The sequence below is a fragment of the Pseudonaja textilis genome, chromosome 4, assembly GCF_049901715.1.
Source record: "Pseudonaja textilis isolate UNSWEBS1 chromosome 4, rPseTex1.2, whole genome shotgun sequence".
NCBI lineage: Eukaryota > Metazoa > Chordata > Lepidosauria > Squamata > Elapidae > Pseudonaja > Pseudonaja textilis.
Window position 1 is genome coordinate 10,347,142 of NC_141993.1, and position 27,844 is coordinate 10,374,985.

Below are 27,844 nucleotides of genomic sequence, written 5' to 3' on the forward strand. Positions count from 1 at the left end.
GTTGATAAGCCCAAAGAAAGTCAAAAGTTAAGATTGGCCCCCCTCAAATCAACTGCGGCTCCTTCCCTCAAATTCACATGCAACCATTGCTCACACGGAGGTCCTCTGCGCTCTTTCACATTGTCATCTGACCCCTGACATTTCCATCAGGGCTGGGAGGGCCCACATGATAGACTTCCGCCCTTTGTTAGCCGTACCATGCCTTGTTCCAAGCTTCAGTTAAAGGAACGGGGCAAGGCAGGTTGAAAGAACAGACCGATCTGAAGACCAGAGAGGTCTCAAGACGTTTGAGAAGACCTGAAGATGCTAACTACACTCTTACTGCTTTGTGGGGCTGTCGGGCTGCTAAAATCAGACCCACATTCCAGGCATCCTGGTTATCACCCTCAGAGACCAGGGCCTGAACTTCCTCAGATGCCTGCACCTCCAGCACTATCTTCTCCAGCGGAAGAATTCTGGAGAGGAGAGTCCATCCAAGGCGAAACTGAGGCAGACGTGGAAGAGTTTTACCCTGCAAGCCGTGAATCCAGAAACGAGTAAGTAATCTCCATTGTAACAATCTGCGGTTGTTGAAATAGTAAGCAACTCTTCCTTCTGGAATTACAAAGAGAATAATAAGAGTTGGAAGGGATCTTGGAGGATCAACCTTCCTGCTCAGACAGGAAGCTATTTCACACAAGTGGCAGTCCAGCCTCTTCTTAAAAACCTCCAGTTTTGGAGCATCCACAACTGGGTGGACTAAAATATCATATTTTGGGGGTGGAGGGTGGGGAGAAGGGATGCTGTTAATTCCAAAACTTTTGATTGCATTTCTTATCCACAGAGCAAGTACAAACATATTGTGGTATGTCAGTCTCTTCATCTTGTAGCCTTATTAGAATCCCAAAACAAGGAGGTAAGGACCCAGAACTAAAACTCTGATTCTCAAACTATTTTTTTGTGCTGGTAGAAACTATCTGTATATTCTTGGTGGAGCTGGCAAATTACTGAAGAGCATCGCTTTCTGTCCCACAATCAAAACGCACACCTCATTCAAGCTGTAATAAGCATAGAACACTCTCCCTTTCCCTGACCTTGTGCCATCTAGACATGAAAACCTATGACATCCACCATCCTTGACCAATGCAGTCAGATGAAGGCATTTAAGCTCTACTTAAGTAGGTATCATGGAGAAAGTCCATTGCTGCCTTCGGATCAACGAAACAGAGCTTAGGTTTATTGGTCTGCAACAGATCATTTTCCTTTTCGTTCATTTGTTCATTTTTTTTTAAAAAAAGGGTTTGGTTGTTGTTTAACAGCCGATTAAGAACCAAAGGAAATGGAAAAGAGAATATGCAGTTAGGGCTTTAAAAAAAGAATCCACTAGATTCTTCTTCTTCTTTGATCAGAATTTGGCTACTGGTCATAAAGATAGCCAAGTGGAATCTGGCCACTGCCAGAGATGTAAAATTGTATTGATCTGCCAATAATAGTTGACTGTAAAAAAAAAAAAAGGCTTGTTTGTTGTGAGAAGTTCACTAAAAAGGGGGTGTAATTTTTCTGTTCTTTATATCCCTGTAGAAGAGACACCATAATAAAACATGGTTTAAGGATTCCATTGTCTTTAATCCACAAGGATATAATTGGTTATTAATTTATGAGAGATCTCTTTGAACTACCTTTCCAAGTCAGCAGGAGGCAGAGAATCAAAGCCGGACAGGCTTAGCAAACTAACATTTAGAATTTTGTTATATAGCAATAGCACCTAGACCTATATAGTGCTTTACAGCCCTCTCTAAGAGGTTTACAAAGTAAGCTTCTTGCCCCCAATAATTTGGGTCCTCATTTTACCCACCTCAGAAGGATGGAAGGCTGAGTCAACCTTGAGCCTGGTGGGATTTGAACTGCCAAATTCTAGGCAGCTGGCTGCAGAAGTAGCTTCTAGTACTGCACTCTAACCACTGCACCACAGAGGCTCCTATATGCGGGTAGTCCACTACTTGTGCCCACATTTGAGCCCACAATTTATGTTGCTAAGCGAGAAAGTTGTTAACTGAGTTTTGCCCCATGTTACGACCATTATAAATACGAGCCAGCTGCCAAGATTCTTAATTTTGAACGCGGGGCCATGGGAACTGCTGCAATAATTGTAAGTATGAAAAAGGTCATAAGTCACTTTTTTCAGTACTATTATAAGTTTGAACGGTCACTAAATGAAGTCAAGGATTTCCTGTGGTTCAGGTAGCACCTGGTTTCCACATAGAGGTGAGGTTGCTTAAGAGAAGATCTTTAGGTATGGCTGCAAAACCTAGCTGGCTCTTCCACAGTATATTCCAAGATGCATTCAATTATCAAATTTTCATACGTGTTCATTCAGTTTTTCACCAGTGTAAACATTCATATTAGCTGCTGTTTGCAATACTTAGGGAACCTGTTATTCATCTCTTGCCTTGAATTCAAGGCAGCTCACAGTGAAAAAGGAATGCAGGAACAACAACAGATCCAGCAAATGGCAGCCCTGTGCAACCGTCTAAAAAAAAAAGGATTAAATGAGTTAAAATATGTGGGAAATCTGAACTGAGAAAAATCAAAGACTTCTGTGTCTCTGTGGTTTGAAGATTGAAGTGCATTTTCGTTGATATCAGTGCTAAATTATGGGTCTGTAGACTTGGTGATGCGGTGGCTTCAGTGGCTAAGACGCTGAGCTTGTCGATCAGAAAGGCCAGCAGTTCAGCGGTTCGAATCCCTAGCCTAACAGAGTAATGGAGTGCCCTCCTTGTCCCAGCTTCTGCCAACCTAGCAGTTTGAGAGCATGTAAAAAATGCAAGTAGAAAAATAGGGAAACACCTTTGGTGAGAAGGAAACAGCATTCCGTGCGCCTTCGGCGTTTAGTCATACCGATCACGGAGATATCTTCAGACAGCGCTGGCTCTTTGGCTTTGTAATGGAGATGAGCACTGCCCCCTAGAGGCAAAAATGAGTAACACATATGTGCAAGGGGAACCTTTACCTTTAGACTTGGTGAGTCAAATCATGATTGTCATATTGGCCAGTCCTCGTCCGAGATGCCTTTGATGGGAATGTAAACAGGTTCCTTCGGAGTTTTCAACAGAGTACCTGTGCTTTATGTACTTTTTTCTACACTGGTTGTCTGTCCACCAGGACAGGACAATCCTACAAGGCATAGAGAACCTATGTACTGCATTAGTTCTGGCTCCATTATTTGGAGAACTTCAACCATAATGTTCGTGGTGACCATCTCTTCTTCCATAGTACCAACTATTTGATGCCCCTTATCTTCTGGACAGAATCCCTGAAGGAAGACACAGGAAGGATCAGATAAGTCGTAGCAATCACTTCTTCTTTCTGGTTAACCCTCAACAATTCTTGGTGCACTCTTCTTGACTAAAAAGTCGGGGCAGGTTAGAGAAGCAACAACGAGGTCCGAGACCTTGGTGGTAAGCAATGAATCTCCTCTTGGACTATGGGTCTTAGCAAGCATTTAATGGTTGAAAAAAAAATGGTAGGAACTATGGAACCCATATGGAATCCATATGGGACCACTAAGAATTTATAATACTGCATTTCCAGAACTAAAAGTTAGAGAAGAAAAGTTGTGCAGAGTTATCTTCAAGGCTCCTAAAAACTGTATATTTGAGACAGATTCTGAGCACGTCCATTGATACCTACCTGACAAAATATAAAAAAATCTTGAGGAAAGATGGATGAATGTTTTATTATAGCATGCTTCATTACCAGGCAACTCTCGGGAAACAACCCACTTCTCTGAATTTATGGTCTGTGCTAGTAAGGCTTTTGGGATTTCACTTTCAGAAGTATGAATTCTTATAACCAAATTCTTCTTTGATGGATATAACGGGCAGAAACCAGGAAGATATTATTTGCTTTCTTTTGGTCTCTGAAAAAAACAAACAAACCCAAAACATACTTCCATAAGTGTGCAATTTTCAGTCAGCACAGCTGGCTGGAGAATTCTGGGAGTTGAAGTCCACAAGTCTTAAAGTTGCCAGGTTTGGAGGCCTCTGATGTAGGCTATAATAACAGGATCTCAAAAGCTTGACACACATTCTCCTTTTTGCTTCTTCTATTTCTTCTATGCAAGAGTGGGGCTGAGAGGGGTTTTCTTATTTTTTACATGGCTATTTTTGGCCATTCAGGTCATGGTTGTCCCAAAGGCGCTTTTCAAAACGCAACTGGATTTTCTTGAGTTTTTTCTTGAAAACGTTCCTCTTCTTATCCAAGACGTTTCTTCAGTCACTTCTGGTTTTTTGTTCTCTTGTGTTGTCCTAACAGTTGCTGCATCTTTTCTTTGAGGCCATCAGTGTAGTTTCCTACAAGCACAAGATCCCACGGGATCGTGTCTTTCTCCTCTTGCAAACCGAAGCATTCCCTTTTAGAAACCTGCAAATATTAAAATCCAGTCCTGGTATCTCATTTTGTCTCATCTCTAAATTATTATTCAGCATGATTGTTGCCCTTGACATTAACCTGCATGGTTCTTTGCAGATTTTTATTTTTTTTTGCAATTTGCAGCACTAAAAAAGCCCAAGCTTCTTTTGTATTATTTATTCTTTTCTGATGACAAAAGTTGCCTTTCTCTGCACAGTAATAAAAAAAAAAGCTATAATTGATGGTATCATCTGGGTGTGAAGTTCCTCACACTTCTTTTCATGATTGAACAGTCCCACGGAAATATTTTATTCATACATTTCTTATTCTAAAGGACTATTGTGCTGCATATATAAAGTCTAAGCAGCTAAGCAATCAACACACAATAGATGAGCAATGACAGCCACATAATCATCCATACAATCTTCTGAAGCATCTTTTCATAATCCAGCTCCTTCCAAATTCTGCTGCTCATCAACTCCAGCCCTCAGGGTTAGCAAGCATGGAAAGTGTAGTCTAAAACAACAGGGGTGCCAGGTTGAGGAAAGCTAATAGAAATTTTCTTGCTTCCCTTTAACCTTGCGATATTTTATAGAATTCTTTATTGGCCAAGTGCGATTGGATGCACAAGGAATTTGTCTTGGTGAAAATGCTCTCAGTGTACATAAAAGAAAAGATACATTTGTCAAGAATCATCAGGTACAATACTTAATGATAGTCATAGGGTACAATAAGCAATCGAATCATACTAGGAAACAGTCCATATAAATCATAAGGATACAAGTGACAAAGTTACAGTCACACAGTCACAAGTGGGAGGGGATGGATGGTGAGGAGAGATGAGAAGATTAATAGTGATAGTAGTGCAGACTTTGTAAATAGTTGCACAGTGCTGAGGGAATTATTTGTTTAGCAGAGTGATGGCTTTTGGGGAAAAACTCCCCTTGTGTCTAGTTGTTCTGGTGTGCAGGGCTCTATAGTGTTGTTTTGAGGGAAGGAGTTGAACCAGTTTATTCTGGGATGTGAGGGGTCTGTAGATATTTTCACAGCCCTCTTTTTGACTCATGCAGTATGTAGGTCCTCAATGGAAGGCAGGGTAGCAATTGTTTTTTCTGCAGTCCTAATTATCCTCTGAAGTCTGTGTCTGTCTTATTGGGTTGCAGAGCCAAACCAGACATTAAAAACCAGACAGTTATAGAGGTGCAGATGACAGATTCAGTAGTTCCTCTGTAGAACTGGATGAGCAGCTCCTTGGACAGTTTGAGCTTCCTGAGTTGGCGCAGAAAGAATATTCTTGGTTGTGCTTTTTTGATGAAGTTTTTAATGTTAGGTGTCCATTTTAGGTCTTGTGATATAATAGAACCTAGAAATTAGAAAGTCTCTATTGTTGATACTGTGTTGTCTAGTATTGTAAGAGGTGGTGGTATGGGAGGGTTTCTTCTAAAGTCTACCACCATTTCTATGGTTTTGAGTGTGTTCAGTTCGAGATTGTTCTAATTACACAATTGTTCCAGTTACACTTTAAAGCAGGGGTGTCAAATTCAAGGCCTGTCGAGTGCTTAGATCTGGCCCGTGGGGTCGGCCTGGAAATAGCGAAGGACTGGCCCACGTTATCTCTGCCAGCAAAAATGGAGCTCTGGGGGAGGGGGGGAAACACCCCCTTTGTAGACCATTTTTGGCTTGGCTGGCCTCCTGCCAGCAAAAACCGATCTTGCGGGGGCGGCGTGCTGCACCCCAGGCCCAGTGTTTGCAGGAGGCTGTTGAGGCTGAAAACGGGGGCCAGGGAGCAGGGCCACACACAGCCCTCCTGAGTTCCATTTTTGTTGGCGGAGGGCTATCAAAACAAGCTAAAAATAAAACAAAAGGAGAAAACTGAGCACGCAAGAAGGGACAGGAAAGGAGAAAGGGAAAGATGAAAGGAAAAGGAGAAGAAGGAAAGACAGGAAGAGAGCAAGGAAGGAAAAATAAGGAAAGAGGGGAAGGAAGGGGAAAGGAGAATGAAGAGGGAAGGAAAAAGAAGAAAAGGAAGGAAGGAAGGAAGGAAGGAAGGAAGGAAGGAAGGAAGGAAGGAAGGAAGGAAGGAAGGAAGGAAGATTATAATGAGAGTAAGGGAGAGTCTCAGGGAAGTCCTGCCTTAGCGCTTGACCACCATCGACATGAGTCCTGTGTCATTCTCACCATGGTCATGTCCACCCCAGCCATGCCCATCATGGCCACACACTCTGGCCACACTCCATGCTCCCTGGCCCTCTGAGGTCAAACACAACCCCGATGTGGCCCTCAACGAAATTGAGCTTGACACTCCTGCTTTCAAGGAACATGCTCGGATCAAGCAAGGTGATCAAAGATGAAACTAGCCTTCCGATTGAAGGACTATGTTTACGTCGGACCACTGGCCAGGCTGCATTGCACCTTAGATAGAAATTCGTAATTGCAAATAGGTGCTTGTAGTTCCTCCTGGATAAGAGGCAGAAGCTCTGGGCTTTCTGTTTATGGGACTTTTCAAAATCTTTTCTCGAATTGGAGTCATCACCTGAGGTAAAGGCAACGCTCTAAATGTGGCTTTTCATATAGGAACATGGTGCTGGTGCTGAAATGGTCTCTCAAGGGTAGGCGTGAGAATATAATCAAAGGAAACAATTCAATGGCCAGATGGAGCCATCAACCAGCCCTATATAAATAAATCCGACCGACGATCACGTTTCCCCATATAAGGTCATATATAGCATTATCCTACTGACATAATCTCACCACAGGTGGTTTGAATGTATATCTGCAGGAGGAGAAGGGATGTCTATTATTTCTATCCATTTCATCTCGGTCTCACGATCACGGACGGACTATCCGGGAGATGCTAAAAAAAACAACAACTTTGTGATGTGACCGGATATAAGGAAGTTCTATATAGTAGCAAGCAGGAAATCTTTGAAGTTTCCCCTTCATGTCTATCACCGGAGTCTGCATTAAATCAGAGGTGCAAGGAAGGACTCTTAGACAATGAGGTTTTCCATCAACAATATCTTCTCATCTCACACCGAAAACAGTGGTGGGATTCATATGGTTCTGTGGGTGTGGCTTGGTGGACATGGTATGGCTTGGTGGGCGTGGCAGGGGAAGGATACTGTAAAATCTCCATTCCCTCCCCACTCTGAGGGAAGGTTATGCAAAATCCCATTCCCTCCCCACCCCACTAACCTGCTTTCCAGCTCCGTTCTCCTGTGCAGGGCAACCAAAGAAGACCCAGCCAATCAGCTGGGACTCAGTGGGAGGCAGAGGATGGATGGGGATGGGGCCAGTCAGAGGTGGTATTGACCGGTTCTCCAAACTACTCCAAATTTCTGCTACCGGCTCTCCAGAACTGGTCAGAACCTGCTGAATACCCACCTCTGAACGAAAACAGAAGAGAGCTCCAGTGGGCTGTTCTTCGTAGGACACCCATGGGCTCCTGTCTAAGTGTGTAGCTCAGAAGCAGAAGAGAACTTGATGGCTTCAGAGCAACAGGGATCTCTAGTCCATCATTTATTGAATCCAATCCAATGTAGTCAATGATGTCTGCTTTGCTCTCTTACAAGAAGTGTAAGCTACCTTCAGCCCTCTTACCTTCACAATCTCCCTGAGAGCTACCTTAAGCTGAATGCATAGACAGGTCAGCCACACTGAATGGGAGTAGAATAACAAGAGTTGGAAGCCCAAAGGTGCTTTTTCAGGAGGCAACTGGACTTTCTTTTATTTTATTATTTATTTGGTTTGTCAATTGCTTACAAGATAATAGGTATAAATAAAAACATAGTTATGAATACATAGATACATGTAAGAAAAAAAAAAAGAAACAGGGACGGTAGGCACCTTGTTGCGCTTATGCACACCTCCTACAGACCTCTTAGGAAAGGGGTGAGGTCAATAGTAGACAGTCTCAGGTTAAAGTTTTTGGGCTTTGGGGTTTTAGTTTAGTTTAGTGTAGTTTACTTTATTGTCATTGCACCTCGTACAATGAAATCAAACACCATCTTCAGTGCACATCATGACCATGAAAATAAACACAAACACACATCCTTCACACTCCACACATTGAATTGAAAACCCCTGACACTGCACCAACACTGCACTGTACAGTAGTATTCAAAAGAGCTACTGACCTGGGATAGAAGCTGTTTTTTCAGCCTAATTGTTTTTATTGTTCTGTACCCTCTGCGAGATGGTAATAGTTCAAAAAAAGGCTGCCCAGGATAAGATGGATCTTTGAGAATGTTTTGAACTTCCTTAAGGCAGCAGGAGCATTAAAGCTCTTCCAAAGAGGGGAGAGGGCAACCCATGATCCTCTGGGAAATGACGTTAACCCTCTGGAGTACTTTCCTATCTGCCACTGTGCAATTGTTTTGTTTTGGTTTCTTTGAAGACGTTTCACTTCTCATCCAAGAAGCTTCTTCAGCTTTGACTGAATGGTGGGGAATGGAAGGATTTATAGTCCTTGCAGACAGCTGGTCATTTGCATCCCTTTTTTTTTTTTTGGAAAAAAAGTTTTGTTAATTTTAGCCACAAACAAAAACACATAAAACATAAAAACATCATCCTCCTTCATAAATTTACAGACAGTGTATCGGTTGGTTTACCACTTTTTTGTGCATCCATTTCATAGTCTCCATTGTAATTATATTACATAATAACTCATATTATCAATAAACAATTATATAGCCTGATATCATTACTAAGCAATCATTTGACTATAATTTTGTTAATTCATACTTTAACGAGATAACTATAATTTACTTAATTTATTTTACAATGAATCATCAAGTCATACCAAGTCTATCTTAATAGAATTTTATAAAAATAGTATCAAAGAAATTTGCATCCTTTTTAGAGGGTTATTGAAGCACTTGGAGGTTGACCAGCTGTCTACAAAGAATATTTTAAAAAAAGTGTGAGAAAGAAACCAGAAATGAGGAAACTATGTGGACGAGAAGAGAAACATTTTCAAGAAAAACTCAAGAAAATCCAGTTGCCTCCTGAAAAAGCACCTTTGGGATAACCATGACCTGGAGGACTGAGAATCTCTTCTAATATAGTTGAAAGGGACCTTGGAGGTCTTCTAGTCACAGAACAACCACCTGCTCAAACAGGAGACTCCATACCATTTTGGGCAAATTGTTGTCCAGTCTCTTCTCAAACATCTCCAGTGGTGGAGCAAATCAAGATGTCTCCAGGTTAGTTCACCACTCAAAGCCCTAAATCAGAGCTCTCCAAAACTTGACAACTTTGTGGACTTCAACTCCCAGAATTCCTCAGCCAGATGAATTCTGGAGTTGAAGTCCACAAGAGTTAGAGTTACCAAGTTTGGAGACCCCTGCCTTATACCGCAGGTTCATTTGCTTCTTATTTGGCTCGAGAGTTGATAGACCAGTCTTGGTATATTTAGTCTGGGATTATTATTTTTTTTACTTTTGATCTTGGATTAAGGAAAGCAAGCAAGATGCTGACTCAGGAAGCAAGAGTTGGTTTGGGTTGGGGATGACCAAACAATTGCAGGAAGCGAGGGCTGTCTGAAAGGAGTTTTCCTTTCCTGAAAGCCAGCCTGTGCTTGTAGCTGGCAGGTTTCCCAAAACGCTAAACCTGTTTCAGAATAAAATTATGCCAGCCAAGTTGGCAACGTGTGTGTGTTTCCATTTCCATGAGAAAGTAGAGGTTATAAAATCGGGTGGGGAGAACTTAATGAGCATGGAAACATTTTTCAGCACAGGGTGAAGCACACGGATGCAACTGTGAGAGCTCCACTTGGGGGCCCATTTATACCAGAACTTCCTTTGTAAAAATATTGCATTTCTGATCACGCCCCAGGTTGTGTCATAAGCCAGGAGTCCTTCATTTATGCTAGAGGGGAGAGAAAGAGAGGCTGGTTGATAGATACATGCAAGTGGGAAATCGATGGACTTCACATTTTACTTCAGTTCTAATCACCATAAGTGCACTTGATTGCACTTGATTGGCAAGAAGGCATTGGGTAGGGTTCAGAATCTATGATTGATTTTCAATCTTAAATTCAGGTACATCTTAAATTTAGATCATTTTTCTTTCACTTTAATAAGATAAGAGAGATGAGAGGCATTTGTGTGTGAGGGAGGATGAGAAAGAAAGAGGAAGGGAGGAAGGAAAGAAAGGAGAGAAAGAAAGGAAAGAAGAGAGAAAGAAAAAAGAAAGGAAGGAAGAAAGGAAGGAAAGAAAGGAGAGACAGAAGAAGAAAGGAAGGAAGGAAGGAAGACAAAGGAAGGAAGGAAAGAAAGGAGAGAGAAAGAAAGAGGAAGGAAGGAAAGGAGAGAAAGAAAGGAAAGAAGAGAGGAAGGAAGGAAGAAAGGAAGGAAGGAAAGGAGAGAGAGAGGAAGGAAGGAAGGAAAGAGTGAGCAGGGGTTGGAAGGTTCTTCCAACTCTGTTATTCTGTTAAAAGAATATTTCTCTTGCATCGAACTGAATTCTGGATGACGACATGGACATGCAATTACTGAGCAAGGATATGCTCATGAAGTTCTTGGTGCTCTCTGAAAGTTCTTGCAAATGTTTCATGGCCCAACTAAGTAACATCTTCAGTGCTGTTGGGAGGGAGGTTTGCTCTTTGTTTATATACTACTTCCTACTAGCTTCCTCTGTCAGTGTTGGTGGGAGTTTCTGGTGATTCCTTGATTAGGCTATTTTTTACTGAGTTGGTAATATCCTGGGTCTACTGCTGTTTCCTGATGTTTGCTGCTTGGTGTTAATCTCTGTTTATAAGGGTGTTGATTATATGGTCTTTTAGCTTAATCAAGGAACAGCCCAGATCATTCCCACCAACACTGGTAGGGCTAGCTACGTGTGTGTGTGTGTGTGTGTATGTGTGCATGTGTGTGTGTGTATGTGTGTGTGTGTGTGTGTATACATACATATACTGTATATAGTTATGTCTTGGTTTTGGGTTAGTTTGCTGCCTGCTTACCACTTTCAGCTGCAAAGCTTCAGTCTCTACTACATAGCCACAAACACAACTCTGCTCCACCTCTGGTGTGATGTCCATTTCCCCTCAGGGGCTTTACACACTTCCCGTTGTTTCGTCCACTCCATTCCAAAGCAGAAAACCTTCCCATGTAAGGAGGTTATCAGGACTTCAGCTCCTCAACTCCCACGCCGAGAGAGTAAACTCCACCGACCATTCTTTGCAGGGTGAAGTTCTTTCTATTCTTAGGAGGCCCACACCCAACGTCCATGTGAGTCCTCCAATGCAGCCATGGGTAAAGGGGCCCCTGACCTTTCAGAGTTCCTCTCTGGAGGCTGGTGGAATTGTATGAGGATTTCTGTTTTGATTCGATCACCTGCTCTTTCAGGAGAAAAGAGTATTTATATCCGCACAATGAGAAGGGAACAAAATACCCCAACTTTCTTGGCATCTTGGCCACAGCTACTGATCCAGGACAATTCTGGGTGGAACTGCCTTCTCATGTTTTCCAAAACACCAACACTTTGGGTAAACAGAGATCCTAACACAATAGATTTGAGTCACTCCATGTGGGATCAGCTGAGGTAGAGATGGAGGTGGAAGCAGAATGGAGGTCAGAAAGTTGGGAGCTAAAAGAGCCAGTTTGTGTAGTGGTGAAGGTACCAGGCTAGAAACCATGAGGTCTAGTTCTATCTTAGGCATGAAGTCAGGCTGGTTGATCTTGGGCTAATCACTCTGTCTCAGCCCTAGAAAGAAGAAGGCAAGGTCAAACCACTTCTGAAAGTCTTGCCAAGAAAGCTGCAGATACTACTTTAGACAGTCACCTGGAGTCAAGTTGGACTCAAAGACCTACCATCACCACCACCGGTTCTGTGGGTGTGGCTTGGTGGTCGTGGCTTGGTGGGCGTTGCAGGGGAAGGATAGTGTAAATCCCCATTCCCTCCCCACCCCACTAACCTGCTTTCTAGCTCCATTCTTCTGTGCAGGGCAATAAAAGAAAACCCAGCCAACCATCTGAGACTCGGGAGGCAGAAAATAGATGGGGTTGATGGGGCCAGTCAGTGGTAGGATTTGCCGGTTCTCCAAACTACCCAAAGTTTCCGCTACTGGTTCTCCAGAACTGGTTAGAACCTGCTGAATTCTGTCAGGATTCCAGCAGTTACTCCAATTAAATCATGAGTCACACTCCCCAAACTTCAAAGGATTTATTAGAAGTTAACATGTCAGCATGACCTGGGTGTAGCCGACTCTGAGATACGTAATTCACTGTCACCCTTGACTCTGCTTTCCTCCCTAACATTTTAATACATGTTTTATAGTTGTCAAATACCACCTCTGACCACCATCCAAAAATGGTTAGATGCAGAAGGTCTCATTTTTGCATACAAGCTCAGTCTTTGGTATTTCAAGTTAGGCGTTGCTTCTCTGAAATTTTTGTTTGGTTGTTGACCCTTAGGACAGAAGATCTAACAGAATAACCGAAGGGACCTTGGGAATCTTCTAGTCCACCTCCCTGCTCAAGCAGGAGATCCTATACCATTCCAGACAAATAGTTGTCCAAGCTCTTCTTAAAAATCTCCAGTGATGGAGCACCCACAACTCCCGAAAGCTTTTCCCATCTTGAAGGTCTTGAGATATTTTGACTGGGGTTGATCCTGTAACTAGTTCAAACATACGGAGGAAATCAGGTTGAGGAGAGATGATGCACAGGGACTGGTTGACTCGGTGCTAGTAGATCTTAGTTTCTACTGGGTTTGTACTACTTCACCAGAGGCAGAGAAGAAGACTCTTGAATGGTCTTGCAAAGCAGCAAAATGACAATTCTCCCCTCCTTTTAATGACAGAGAATGTCATTAATTCTCTTTCTGGGCTGCCACAAAGAAGAAGGGGGGGAGTGTCAACCTATTCTCCAAAGCACCTGAAGGCAGGTCAAGAAACAACGGGTGGAAACTAATCAAGGAGAGAAGCAACCTAGAAATAAGGAGAAATTTCCTAACAGCGAGGACAATCAACCGGTGGAACAGCTTCCCTCCAGAAGTTGCAGGTGCTTCCATTACTGGAAGTTTTAAAGAAAAGTTTGGACAGCCATTTATCTGAAATGGCACAGAGTTTCCTGCTTGATTGGCCCAGAAGACCTATTAATCTATTAATGTGCTTGGATGAATGACTTGCCTGATTTCCGAGATCTGTCTTGGCAAATTCAATCCGTTCTCTCTTTTCCCTTAGGAACTGGTGCTCCTCCGTTCAGTATCGGCATGCCACCTACATTGTAGTTTGCAGGACAGAGAAATACATAATCAGGTCCCAACAACCATGTCCGAATGGAACTCCAGACTGCCAGAAGATCATGTACGTAGCACCATCTTTCTTAAGGGGGAGTCAACCCAACATCCAAAGCAGGCTTGTCTGTTGAGATCCAGTGTCAGGTGTCTCCCTTGATATGGAACAGAGCTTTTGTCCTCTCCTCAAAAAAGGGAATGGGACAACTTGCCACGGCCAACTCACCACGGCCAACTCACCACGGCCAACTCACCACGGCCAACTCACCACGGCCAACTCATCACAGCCAACTCACCACGGCCAACTCACCATGGCCAACTCACCACGGCCAACTCACCACAGCCAACTCACCATGGCCAACTCATCACAGCCAACTCACCACAGCCAACTCACCATGGCCAACTCACCACGGCCATCGCACCACGGCCACTTCACCATGGCCACTTCACCATGGTCAACTTATCACAGCCAACTCACCATGGCCAACTCACCATGGTCAACTTACCATGGCCAACTCACCACAGCCAACTCATCATGGCCAACTTGCTGCAGGACAACTTGCAGTGGGACAATTTAACAATTCTGTTTAATTATTTAAAATAAATAAAAATTATTTTAATTTTTGCCATTCACATTTCATTCTGTCTCTCCTTTTGTATCCTTTCTTTAATGATTATATTCCATCATTTCTTTGATATTAGTGTAACTCTTGTCCCTCAATGAGTTGGCCATGGCAAGTTGGCTATGGCAAGTTAGTTGTGGATGCCAAGTTGGCCATGGCACAGACCCCCTCAAAAAAAAAGGCTGCCCAATGCAGCTTGGAGATTTCTCAGGAGTGAGGAAATATCTTACCTAGCTTAGAGAAACTTGCCTTCTTTGGGAATTACACCTCATCAGATGATCCTTGCTGTAGAACTCAGCTCAGCCCGAATAGGAACACATGGGACACAACCAAGAAAGCCAAATTTGATGAGTTCATTACTGAAAACGTTTGCTATGTAAATGATCCCAATTTGATTCCTTAGCATGCAGCCAGAAATGGACGCTCCAGCCATGCTGAGAGGTTGATCCTCAGCTGCAGCAGCAGTTCCCATGCTAGAAAATGAGATCCGTTGCAAATGTTCAAAAGGGAATGTCAGAGGAATGTTACAGAATTTCCCAAGAATCCAGAGACAACATCTTAGTTCGGTCCAGGGATGGGCTTCAAAAATTTTTAGCAAAGGGTTCTCTGCCTGGTTTCTAGGTGGGTGTGGCCATGGTAGGCGTGGCCTAGTTGGCCTCCTGCACCATGGGGGAGGGGGCATTTTTGCCCTCCTCAGGGTGTGGAGGTCTTGCTTGAGCCTCTGGAAGGATGAAAACGGTCTCCCCAGGCTCCGGAGGCTCTCTGGAAGTTGGAAATGGGCCCATTTCTGGCCTTCTTGAACTTCCAGGAGGCCCATTTTTCACGTTTCCAGAGTCTCCGCACATGCCCTGCACTTACCTGCATCCCAAACAGGCCATGTGGGGACTCCTGGGAGGGGTGGGGTGGGCGAGGCCAGCCAGGAATGGGATTTGGGGAGGGTTCTCCAAACTGCACAGAATCTTATCTAGGGGCTCTCCCGAACCCGTGCGAACCCCCAGCAGCCTCACCCCCTGGATTGGTCTCTCTTTTATGGTCACAAACACCTTGTCCCAAAGGAGGGATGCTTCTCTCTTTAGAGGCATCCTAGGATGGGTTAAAACCAATGGTCTTGTTGACTGGCAGTTCTCAACCTCCTTGGGGCATATTTAAGCTTCAAGTGGGTAACTTTCAAGAGAAAGGAAAAGATGGCGCGGTCTCTGCAGAAGCCCTCCGAGCAGAGAACAGCCTTTTGCAGAAGTAGGTTGACAGTTAAAGAAACCTGCATTTTTTAGCAACTGGGCAGGGACACAAAATCAAATGAAGCCTACAGATGAAGACTAGATCGTAGCAAAGAAGTAGAGCGGGAAAAAATCATAGGGTCACCTGGATTTCTGCAGATAAATTTTGCCTAGCCAAAACGTCTGATAGGTCCCATAATTGCTATGGTTCTTTATCAAGACCTTCAGGGTATGAGATGAGGCTTAGTTCTAATCTATCATTTGTTCCCTTTCTTTTTCTTCTTCTAGGTACAGAACAGCTGTGAAGCCAGTCTACAAGATAAAAGAGAAAGTTGTAAGCTTTTTAGACTGGAAGTGCTGTCCAGGTTATGTAGGCAAGGATTGTGAACAATATGGTAAGAATACATCTTTAAGTAACCTTCTGTAGATGGGTGCACTCTGTGTTATCAACTAATCAAGCAGATTGGCCGAAGTCAGGTCCAAGAATTGGGAGGGTTAGGAAACCTAAAGGGATTCTTGATTGTTGAGAAAGATCTCTGCTGGGTCATTATGACCAAGGCTTCCTGAGACAGTACCAGTCACATGCTTAGTCCCAAAAACCTTTTTATTTCAACGGCTGTGAATTATATGCATTCACAGCCCGTAATGAGTCCCAAACGTTTATGAATAGTCCAACAGAAGTCTGCCACAGTCTTTTGGGGATAAGGCTGATAAGCACCCACCTTTATCTCCCTTGAAATTCTGCCAATAACTAAATTGCCAATAAGCTGTACAAGGCCAAACAGAGCACAAAGTCAACATGGAGCTTCAGAATTTAAACCGATCAGAACGAACAAAGTTGCTTCCTGCAAAGGCTCATGTCCCTTTGCTCCTCCTTTATGTCTTATGGGAGGGGCCAATCATCTCCAAGCCTTACTCCCAAGTTTCCCCATTTGTCTTAACTGTTCTTGCCTTCTGGCAGCTCTGCGCAAGCACGCACTGGGAATAGGCTCTTCCTGTTCCTCTGCCTCACTGATGTCAGATTCTGAAGCTCCAGAGTCTGCACATAACTCCTAGATGGTCCTGGCCCCATCTTTGTATTGGATGCAGATCCCTCATCTGAGTCCTCCCCAGACTCCAGGACTGGCCCATGTTCCTCCCCCATGTCCAACTCTGCTGCCAGCTCCACAGGCCTCCAGCAGACCACAACAATAAGTAGCAGAAAAGCGGAGAGGATTTCAAAGCCACAAAAGTCCTTCTTCCCATCTTCTCAGAATCTGAATTCTTACCTCAATCTCTAAGACTTTCTTGTCCCCTATAATATGAAGATCATCCCGACTTTCCTAATAAGTAAGGATGGTCAAAAATACAAGAGAACTATTTTGAAGGACCAGAAAAACCTGAATTGTAACTAGGTGCTCTCTTAACATTATTACATCAGTGCAGAGGTGGGTATTCAGCAGGTTCTGACCAGTTCTGGTAGTGGAAATTTTGAGTAGTTCAGAGAATTGCCAAATCTCACCTCTGACTGGAGATTTTATAGTATTCTTCACCTGCCACGCCCACCAAGCCACACCCACAGAACCCGTAGTAAAAACAATTGAATCCCACCACTGCATCAGTGCATATATTAGTATTAGGAAATGGGTTGCTCTGTGGGATGACACAGACATGAAAAAATTTTTTTTTTTAAAAGCTTAAATAATTTTGTGTGTGTGTGTGTGGGGGTGTTTCCTGCCATAAATTGGGGGCAAAGGGAAATAAATGTCTCATGGAATTGATTTTCAGATCCAGCTCAGTTTCCAGTGGGTACCAGTCAGCCTGAACACTGGGAAGAAGCATTCTCAAACCGCAGTAGGTTTCAGCTCATCTTTTATTTCCACAACTGGAAGAATGTATCTGTGAAGCTGTTAGTGATTAACTCCATAGTTGTACTTCACATCCTCATAGTATGCACGGAGAATATTTCTGCAGCTTCTTCATTCACAGTACCTGCTGCTTTTCAGATGTGTTAGATTTTCAACATTCTTCTTCTGCTATATCCTGCTTTTTAAGATGGGGGTTGCTTAATCCAACAGTGTCTACAGAGTCTTTAATTACCTATTAAAAACCATGCCTGAAAATTACAAACAGTGTTTATCACTTTCAACTGCTTATCTCTGGGTATTAGCAAAATATGAACAACGGAAGAGAAAGGCAGTAAGAAAAAATAAACAAAATAGGGATGAAGGCATTCCATGTGCCAGTAATTAATAAAAGCACAGATGATACAAACAAGGACTTTAAAGTGATCTGCCATCTAACATAAATCATATTGTTGATTTGAAAATGTATTTCTTAAATGTGTTTCATATTGATTGGCAACATCTAAGCTACATTCCTTGCTGTTTTGAAATTCCATTTCCTGCAACAAAAACCATCCTCCTTCTTCCTTCTTCCTATTAGCAACATACGTGCATGTTTGTTTGTTTTTTAAATGTGGACGTTCACCTTCCATACTAAAGTATATTTAGATGTGTTCTTATCTTGTCTTGCTTCTTTGCAACTAACGTTCATCTTTGTCAGACTCAGGAGATGTTGTAGAAGCCCATCAAAGTCATGAAGCAGTGCTAGAAGATCTGCAGAACGACATTCACCAGGCGGCAAACAGTTTGGGAATCTTACAGAAAGTCCTTCATCACAATAGCACCGACAGAAATGGAGGCACGGACCAGCACCAGTCAGGTAAGAGGGGTACTTCTCAACAGTACCAATAAAGGCACTGGTGAGATTCAAATAATTTAACAACAACTGCCCTAATGACCAGCTGGGTGGGCGTGGCAAAGGTGGGCATGGCCAGGGTGTGTGACAGGCAGTACTCGGCCTCCTGCACCCCCCCCAGGAGTAAAAACAGGCTTTGGGGGGAGAGGAAGGCACCCCCATGCACCCCATTTTGGGCCTAGTGGGCCTCCCTGAAGCCTCTTGGGAGGGTTACCAGGGCCTAAATAGACCATGGGGGTGCTTGCCACACACACCTCTGTGCCTCCTTATGGGCCTAGTAGGTCTCCCTGCACTTACCCTGGAGCCAAAACAGGGTGTGTGGGAACTCCTGGGAGGGGTGAGGTGGGGAGGGCCCAGCCAGCAATTTAACAACCGGTTCGGCTGAAGTGGTGCGATCCGGTTGAATCCCACCAGTGGATCAAGGAGATTATTTGTAGCTCAGGATCGAACTGTGGGATCTTCAATGCTGTGTTGCTTAGTTGTTTACTTGCAGATGTTTCATGACCCAAACTAGATAACATCGTCATTGCTAGAGGGGAGTGGGATTTGAGGAAGAGAGGAGGAGGAGGAGGAGGAGGAGGAGAACTGTGGTGTCCTTGGTGTTCTCTGAGCTTGGGTGTTTCCTTGCAGACATTTCAGGACCCAAACTAGGCAACATCATCAATGCTAGTCCTGATGATGTTACCTAGTGTGGGTCATGAAACATCTGGAAGAAAGCAACCAAGCTCAGAGAGCACCAAAGACCTCTCTCATTTCTCAACAGTGTGAAGCAATCAATCAAGCATAGGAGTAACTGCTAATGTATTTTTGGCTTGTGATGTGTTTCAGAACTCCAGCAAATGCTCTTTCTCCACATAAACAGTTTCCTGAAGGAGCATTTCAATCCTGTCTGGGCCAGTTTCAATAAAAGCCTCCAGGACCTGTCCGTTGCTGTGCAGAACCTTTCCCAGAGCGTGGAAGCTAATCGGAAGAGCATAGAGCGATTCCAAGAAAGTTCTGTGCCCAGAAAAGATTTCCAAGAACTAGGGACAAAGTTTGAATCCAAAGTCCAAGCAAATGTTCTGAGGGCCGACCAGATGAAGCGAGAAATGGATCATCATAATTATCTGCAACAAGCCGTCATCCATTACAATCTTACGATGATCAAAGCAGACACCGACCTGAAGCTCAAGAGGCACCACAAGCTGCAGCAGTCTTTTTTATTCGCTTTAAACAACAGTTTGGCCGACATGAGGCAAGAGCAAAACAAGCTTCGTGGGGAGCTTGAGATCCTAAACAGAAATGTTGCCATGTTCCCAAGGCAATCGGGCAATCAGAATGGGGTGTTTGCTGATACTGATATCCAGAACTTCAATCAGACCTTGGAAAAACATGCTCAGGAGCTAAAGATGCTTTATGAGGAGTCTGAAAAAGACTATGAAGAACTAACTGATTCTATCACAAGGTTAAAAGACAGCTCAAAACGTGACATAGAGGACTTCCGTGTACGATTAATAGAAGGGAGTCTCATGGTCGATGAATACAGAGAAGATGTAGAAAAGAGGATTTTCGCTCTTAATGATAGTCTGGCAGATATTCAAGAAAACTACTGGAGTCTACAGAAGTCCATGAAGACGTGCTGTTGTGAAGATCCGCCTTCAAGTATCCATGTGGAAGACTTAAAGAACACCACTCAGATGCATGGAGAACATCTAAAGCATCTGGAGGCACGTTTGAAAGACCTCGCTGCTGCTTTCCCACTTATCCATCAATCTTTGGATTTCCAGCAAGAACAAAGTTGGAAGCTACAAGATGGCCTCTCTCTCTTAAAAAACCATTCTGACATTTCTTCTGAGGAGGTTAATATGCTCAAAAAAGCCGACGAGAAGATGCGCGACCACGTGAGGTATCTCAACAGTTCTTTCAACTCGTTGCTGGTGGATGCATTGAGACACGAGAAGGCCCTTGAGGTCCTGCTAGGAGAGGAAATTTTGGAACACCTGTATGAAGAAGAAGTCATTCTACCCACAGATCAATTTCCAGTGATGAACATCAAATTAATTTCAGACCATCTCAAGAAGCAAAGTATGGCACTAGAGAATTTTAAGAAGAGAATAGACTTTTTGGAGGCAGATCATGAGGATAATCCACATGATCATAAATCTTTGAAAGAGCCTGATCCTGAGAAACAAACAGACCTCAATCCCCAACATGGTAGAGTAGAATATATGGAGCCAAACCATGAAGCTTTCATGGAGGATGCCTTAGACAATCCAGCATACCATGATATTACAACCCTAAAAAGAGAGATTGGACACCTTACCAAAGAGATGAAGAAATTTGAATTGCAATGGGATTATATTCATTCTTGCTGCAATCAAACTAAAGCCAACGTAGGGGACTTCCTCGGTGTTTCAGTCAAGGAGGTGAAGGAAGATCTTGTATCAGCCAAAAAAAACTTCGAAGAACATCTAGCGATCTTTCATAAATTGTTTGGAAATAGTAAGGACTTGGCTGCCTCAAATGTCAGCCTGGATGTAGCAAAACTTCAGTTGCTGATGAGCAGAAAAACAAGGAAGCACCTCAAGGAGAAAGAACAGCAAAACATGAGGGAGAAGAAAGAAGTCCATGGCCACAGAGAAGCTACTCTGAATGGAAGGAACAAGATAAATGCAGAGATACTAGAGACAGGTAGATTCCTCTAGTTTTTTGAAATGGTCTCATCGTGGTTTCCAAAATTTCGTGTCCAATGTTCCCACTGCATTTGCGAGTGGCTGTTAAGACTTCAGCAGACAAGGTGTTATTTTATTCTTACAATTAATAATTGCTCTGGTATATAAAAAAAATTAGCCACTATTGTGTATCATCTGGACCATGGGTCCCCAAACTTGGCAACTTTTAAGACTTGTGGACTTCAACTCCCAAAAATTCTAGAAGTTGAAGTCCACAAGTCTTAAAGTTGCCAAGCATGAAGACCTCTGATTGGGACTGTCACAGGACAGGTTCTTTTATTTAAATTAATTTAAAACTATTTTAAGAGAGGGATGGTGGATATGAAGAAAGCATAACCCTACAAGGTCCAGGTTGATCCTTACAACTTTTGAACACTTATTTCCTCACCTAGGTTCCTTCCCATTCTCTACTCCCTGCCCTGGACTGCCCTGGACTGTGATGGACTCCCTGCCCTATCTAACAAAATGAAAGTCAATGCAGACAAAATAAGGGTTTACACTTAGGCAAACCCCCACCCCCCAAATATTCAGGTACAGATTAGGAGAAACCTGGCTCAATAGCAGTAATTGTAAGAGGAATCTCGGAGTCCTAGTTCAATGGTCACTTAAATATTGTTTAAGTGTTGCAGGCTAACTCTGTCCACAGTATAGAGTTCGATCCTAATAGGGCTCCATTCTTCCAGGGTTGATGGGATGAGAACCTGGATTGTTGGGGGCAATAGGCTGACATTGTGAGCCTCGGTGGCGCAGTGGTTAGAGTGCAGTACTGCAAGCTACTCCTACTGCAATTTGGCAGATCAAATCCCACCAGGCTCAAGGTTGACTCATCCTTCCATCCTTCCAAGGTGGGTCAAATGAGGACCCAGATTGTTGGAGGAAAGAGGCCGACTCTGTAAAACCGCTTTGAGAGGGCTGTAAAGCACTATAAAGAGTTATGTAACTCTAAGTGTTATTGCTGTTGCTATTGCAGAGGGCTCGGAGAGTGCTCTAAAGCACTATGGAACAGTATATAAGTCTATCTCTGCAACGAAGATGATTAGGGGACTGGAGGCTAAAACATATAAAAAACGGTGCTGGAATTGGATATGCCTAGTTTAATGAAAAGGAGGACTCTAGGGGTGACATGATAGCAACTGTTCCAACATCTCAGGAGCTGCCATAATGAAGAGGGAATCAGGCTATTCCCCAAAGCACCTGAAGGCTATTCTCCAAAGCAATGGATGAAACTGAACAAATATGAGCCAACTGTGTCTGGTGGCCGCCAAAAAAGCCAATGTAATCTTAGGTTGCATTAACAGAGGGATCGAATCAAGGCCAGTTGAAGTATTAATACTGCTTTATAAAGCCTTAGTAAGGCCACACCTGGGATGCTGCATCCAGTTTTGATCACCACATTCCAAAACAGATGTTGAGACTTTGGAAAAAGTGCAGAGAAAAGCAATTAGGACGATTAGAGCAGGCTGGAAGCTAAAACTATGAAAGAACAGTTTCAGGATTTGGGTACGTCCGGTCTAGAGGAAAGGACGACTAAGGGTGACATGATAGCAGCAGCACGCCGACATTTGAGGGCTGCCACAAAGAAGGCGGGGGGTTCAACTTATTTTCCAAAGCACCAGAAGGCCAAGACAAGGAACAACGGATGGAAACTAATCAAGGAGAGAGATTCAACCTAGAACTAAGGAGAAATTCCCCGACAGAACCATTAACCAATGGAATGGCTTGCTTTCAGAAGTTGTGGGTGTCTGACAGGGGTGCGGTTCTACCCGTTCGGACCAGTTTCAATAGAACCGGTTTTTATGATTCTGCGCAGTTTGGAGAATTGACAAATCATGCCCCACCCCTCTCCCTGCCCAGTCAGTCCTTATCATGCATGCGCAACATTGCGCGCATACCCGACAGCACTGACTGCGTTCTTCCCCACCCAGTCACTTCTTAAGGTATTTCCTTAAATAGTTTTTTTCCCCCCTTCCTGAGCCCCAGGGAAGCCTTCTGGGAGCAAAAATGCCACCCCAGGAGGTCCCAAAAACAGGAAGAGGGTGCTGCAAAAAAAAAAAAAAAAAAAGCCACACCCACCTGTCACATGACCATGACCCACCTAGCCACGCCCACAGAACCGGTTGTTACAAAATTTGAATCCCACCCCTGGTGTCTGAAGGGGTACAGGGAGTTGGGCCGGAAGTCCTTCAAGGTCCTTTCCAACTCTTGTGATTCTGTTAAATCTGCTGAAGAGACTGATGGAGGGAGGAGGTGGACCTTCAGTTTTTGATTCTGGATGGCAAGGATCCGGAGTGCTTGGGGGAAATTCGGAAACCTTAGATGTCCATTGCCAAGGGCAGCAGGTTGCATTGAAATCTATGTTTTCCGTTTCCCAGGCTTGGGTACACCAGGCGTGTGGGACCAAGAGCTGTGGTAGGGGCATTTCTGGGAATGTTGGGAGTGGATTTGCACGCTGGATTTTGCCACTGGGTTTTGTCAAGATTATGAAATACTGAGCTGGATGGGCAGACGAGTTGGATGACCCCAACAGAAAAGGCTATCTGTAGCTCAGGGTTGAACTGTGGTGCACTTCAGAGGTGGTATATTCAGCAGGTTCTGACCAGTTCTGGAGAACCAGTAGCGGAAATTTTGAGTAGTTCGGAGAACCGGCAAAGACCGCCTCTGACTAGCCCCGCCCCCATCTATGCTCCACCTCCCATTGAGTCCCAGTTGATTGGCTGGATCTTCTTTGGTTGCCCTGTACAGGAAAACGGAGCTGGAAAGCAGGTTAATGGGGTAGGGAGGGAATGGGGATTGTCCAGTATCCTTCCCCTGCCACGGCCACCAAGCCACACCCACAGAACTGGTAGTAAAAAAAAAATTAATCCCACCAGTGGTGCCCTTGGTGCTTTTTGACCTTAGTTGTTTTCTTACAGATATTTCATTACTAGGTAATCCCATGGGTGCATTCAAGAAGCTAAGGATCCATGATTTATTTAATGACCACAGTGTTTTACTGATGGAAAAAAAAAAGTTGTAAAAACCAGGTGGAACTCACTTAATGTCTTGCTCAGTGAGGGAAGTTCCAGCCTCAGCTGTGACGTAAGTTGAGGACGAGCTGTAGTGCATCTCAGAAGGGAAATGCCGAGGAAATGATTCCGTTAAAAAGGAAAATTTTGTCAGAGACCTGGATCTATTTACCACTAATGCACATTTTCAGTTTCAATGTCCGTTTGGGGAGGTGGGATAGCATGATCAAGTACTATACAATCAAATATAAAGAGAACATGAGCCTTTGGATAACGCACAAATGCACTTTGCTTTGCTGTGATGAAAAAAGCCGTATTATATACAAAAGCCTGTTGTATCAGAGATTCAGAGTGAACGTTGTCCCCTATGCCCTTGGTTAGCTTTCAGTATCTCTCTCTCTTAAATATGGAGAGTTTTCGAAAAGCTTAGGAAAATAACTATTCCGTTTATCAAAAGAGTTGGAGCTTATCAATAAGATGGCAACAGCTAAAAGGGATCTTCAGGAGTCTGAGTTTCAAATATTTTCCTTTTCTGGTGAAGTTATTTTCCTTTGTAGCAGCGACATCTCCTGGCCATCTTCCTATTCCTAAGCTGAACTGCTTCCCAGAAGGGGTTGCAGGAGGCTTTGTTGCAATGCAGAATGGATGCCACCTTCTGGTGTCCACATCCTTCACTGAGACAATGTTGGGTGGGAGCTTTTGAGGACTCCTCACGCTTCGCTTTGATGGTTGAGTTGTGTGTCTAATCCCAGAAGTAGGCTGTGTTTTGTCTGTTTCGTAGAAGCCTTTGTTCTTCTCCTTCATAGAATGAGGAAAGGAAATATCTCTTTTTTCACCCTTGGGATAAGAAAAAAAAGTCCTCTTTGGACATGGTTGATCTTCTTATGGATAAGTCCACCTCTACAGATCCAGAGAAGGTGCGGTAAATTGTTTATTCATCCACTGAGCACCAATAATTGTGCTTTGTGCATCATGTTGTCCAAACAAACTACTTTAACAGGCGTGGCTTGTATTGTTGGGAGAAACCTATTGTCTAAACTGGAGAGGGCCATCAATCTTCACTTATACCCATTTCAAACCCCTCGATAGCTCCTTATTTCTCAACTCTCCACAGCAAAGGTCTCCCAACTTGGCAACTTTAACTTAAGACTTGTAGACTTCAACTTCCAGAATTCTCCAGCCAGCTATGCGATGTCTTAAAGTTGCCAAGTTGGGGACCCCTGCTCTACAGTATAGGGGGGGCATTTAGGACAAACACACAAAAGATGAAGAATTATTGTATTAATCAGTAATGGAAACTGTGCCAAGAGCAGAATCAACTGGAAAAACTGAGGTTGATGAAGCTGCGAGGCCTGCTGATGCTAGGGTGAGATGTTACAACTCCTTGTGACAATGGAGTTCTTGACATCGCTATTAAGTTAAGATGTAGAATATATTTGAAGAGGTAGCAAGAGGGAGACAGACTGCAGACAGTCTTAGATGGCTGGGGAAAACTGAGAATGAAAATCTGGATCAGAGAAAAATTTGGGAGTAAGATTTATCTTGAATGTTGGCCTCTGCTACATGTCCTACTATTCATTTCCAAGCTGGTTTGGAAGAACATCACTTGAATGTCTACGGTTACATCAAAGGTGATACAACTATGTGGAATTCTGTTCACATCCCCTAATTTTTTCTTTTTCTTATCTCCAGACACAGCGGTGGCTTTTTATGTGCAATACGCCGAAGATAAAGAGGAACCCTCCGTCTTTAACCGCACCTACATTAACTATGGGGGAGGTTACTCTCACGAACATGGCTACTTCAAGGCATCTCATAACGGGGTTTATATGGTGGTGGTCGGTGCAGAGTTCCCCCCAGGACCTGCTCTGGGACAACTGGTTTTCAGCAATGGCCACAGAATGACTCTAGTAAACAACAAGAAGAAGAAGTCCAGTGGTGGTTATACAACGGTCTTCGCCCTGGTGGAGCTGGAGAAGGGAGACTTCATGTGGTTTGAACTAGTGCAAGGGGCTGCAGTGAGACAGAACACCGTTGGACTGAGCATGGCAGGATTCCTGCTACTGAAAACCTGAGAAGGGACATCTTGGTGCCAGGGATCTTCCGGTGAGCACAGCCAGCTTGATGTTTCAATGAATGACCTGTTTTGTCGGTGTGAGGACATTAGCTCAGCAATGCTTTCTAGAAGGACTCCAGTAGCTGCTTAGCCACAGCTCAAGCGAGGTGGAGTTGTAGAAGACAATCAGTTATGTGGCCGGTGCTTGTGACATTTTTTTCCCCCTTTGTTGTCCTCGACATTTTTCTGTTGTCAACCACCCCAGAGCTGTGGGATGTGAGATGGGTGGCAAATAAATTGTATAAATAAAATCGCAAGTCTGATCTCCACACCCACAATTTGGAGAGTCAGGCTGTGAGTAGGAAGAGAGAGTAATGCTACTAAAACCCATCCATGGGGAAAAAAAAAACCCAGCTTTGTGCATCACATTATCCAAACAAACTACTTTGTTTAATGGCTTGTTTCTTCCTGCATCACCTATAGCAGGGTATCATACTCACGGTGTTACGTTGTCATGACGTGATGTATCACGATTCCCCCCCACCCTCTTCTCTAAACTGGGTGTAAGTGTGGCCAGCATGTGATGCATCTGGCCCGTGGGCCACAAGTTTGACACTCCCTGATCTATAGTCTACCTGGAGAATTAGAAACTTGGTGCTTGTGACTTTTTTTTCCTTTAGTTGTCCTCAACATTTTTGTGTTGTCACCCATACCAGACTTGTTGGATACGAGATGTGATGACCCGGGGCACGGCACAAAAATAACAAAATCACAAAAGTAGAATAAATTCCCTTTAATGCCTCCAACTTGGCCCCAATGTCCAATTATTCTCGGCTGGATAACGAACTCTTCAAAAAAAAAAACAACAGTCAACGAAGGGCAGAAATGCAGTCTGAACCCAAAGTAAAGATAATTAGAAATTTAAAAAAAACAACACAAACCACACTGAAGTAATTAACACAGCAGGCCAGGAAGATAAATTGAAATAGATTTTCAAAAAATAAGGCAACACCCACAGTTGGGAGATAAGGCTCGACCAAGATAATGCACACTCTGCTTCCAGCAAGGAGCATTGACCTACTTGAGCCAGCAACTTTTTTTTTTAACATCCTGGATTAAAATGTACCTGGAGTGATTATTTCCAAAATTCATGCGCTGAAAACTGTGGGATCAAACTTACTCAATGAATGGAAATCATTTTTCTTAAAAAAAAAAAAAAAATCCTTTTCAGGACAGGGTTCCAATTTATTACTAGTAATGTTTTTAAAAAAAAAAAAAAAGCAAGGATGAATAAAATTGGGGGGTTTGCAAATATACATTAGGAAATAAGAAGCTATTTTTGACGCAATTAATTTGCCTTTGGCCAAAAATGGAAGCTACGCAAAACTGAACTTACCGTAGTTGGTCTTTATATCAAGATACCTCCAGAGGATATCAGGCTACAATTAGGATGGGATTTTTTTAAGGTAATTGGAAAAAAAAACAACCCTATAGATAGTCCTTAACTTACACTATTTATTTAGTGACCGTTCAAAATTACAGTGGCATTGAAAAAAGTGACTTATCATAGTTTTTTCACACTTACAACAGCTGTAGCATCCGCACAGCCACGTAATCAAAATTCAGATGCCTGGCTACAGATTCATATTTATGATGGCTGCAGTGTCCTGTATTTGAAATGTGGATTTATAGGCGGCTGTTCCGTATAAGCTGGGTTGACAAAATCAGAAATGAGGTGGTGATAAGCTGCCTGGGAAAGCCAAGGGAAGTCATCCAAGCCATTAAAAAGTGAAAATTAGAACATTTCGGACATGGGATGCGACACCCGGGAAAAATACGGCATCCTTCACTTAATCCTCTGAGGAAA

General features: G+C 43.4%; 1 protein-coding gene across 1 annotated transcript; it reads left to right on the top strand.

The window, feature by feature from the left end:
- Nucleotides 1-26,783, top strand: MMRN2 (multimerin 2). The gene is made up of 7 exons (XM_026711064.2): nucleotides 1-536; nucleotides 13,574-13,696; nucleotides 15,755-15,861; nucleotides 17,234-17,299; nucleotides 18,011-18,169; nucleotides 19,034-20,875; nucleotides 25,614-26,783. Exons 1-7 carry the CDS (start codon nucleotides 304-306, stop codon nucleotides 25,994-25,996), a joined length of 2,913 nt encoding a protein of 970 aa, XP_026566849.1. The 5' UTR covers nucleotides 1-303; the 3' UTR covers nucleotides 25,997-26,783.
- The last annotated feature ends 1,061 nt before the right edge of the window (nucleotides 26,784-27,844 follow it).

What these genes read in the sequence shown, in the direction of transcription:
- MMRN2 (XM_026711064.2), top strand. Translation starts at nt 304, where the DNA reads ATGCTAACTACACTCTTACTGCTTTGTGGGGCTGTCGGGCTGCTAAAA. An exon ending in CAAGGATTGTGAACAATATG is followed by an intron (nt 15,862 to 17,233) that starts GTAAGAATACAT and finishes ATTGATTTTCAG; the next exon opens with ATCCAGCTCAGTTTCCAGTG. An exon ending in AGAAGCATTCTCAAACCGCA is followed by an intron (nt 17,300 to 18,010) that starts GTAGGTTTCAGC and finishes CATCTTTGTCAG; the next exon opens with ACTCAGGAGATGTTGTAGAA.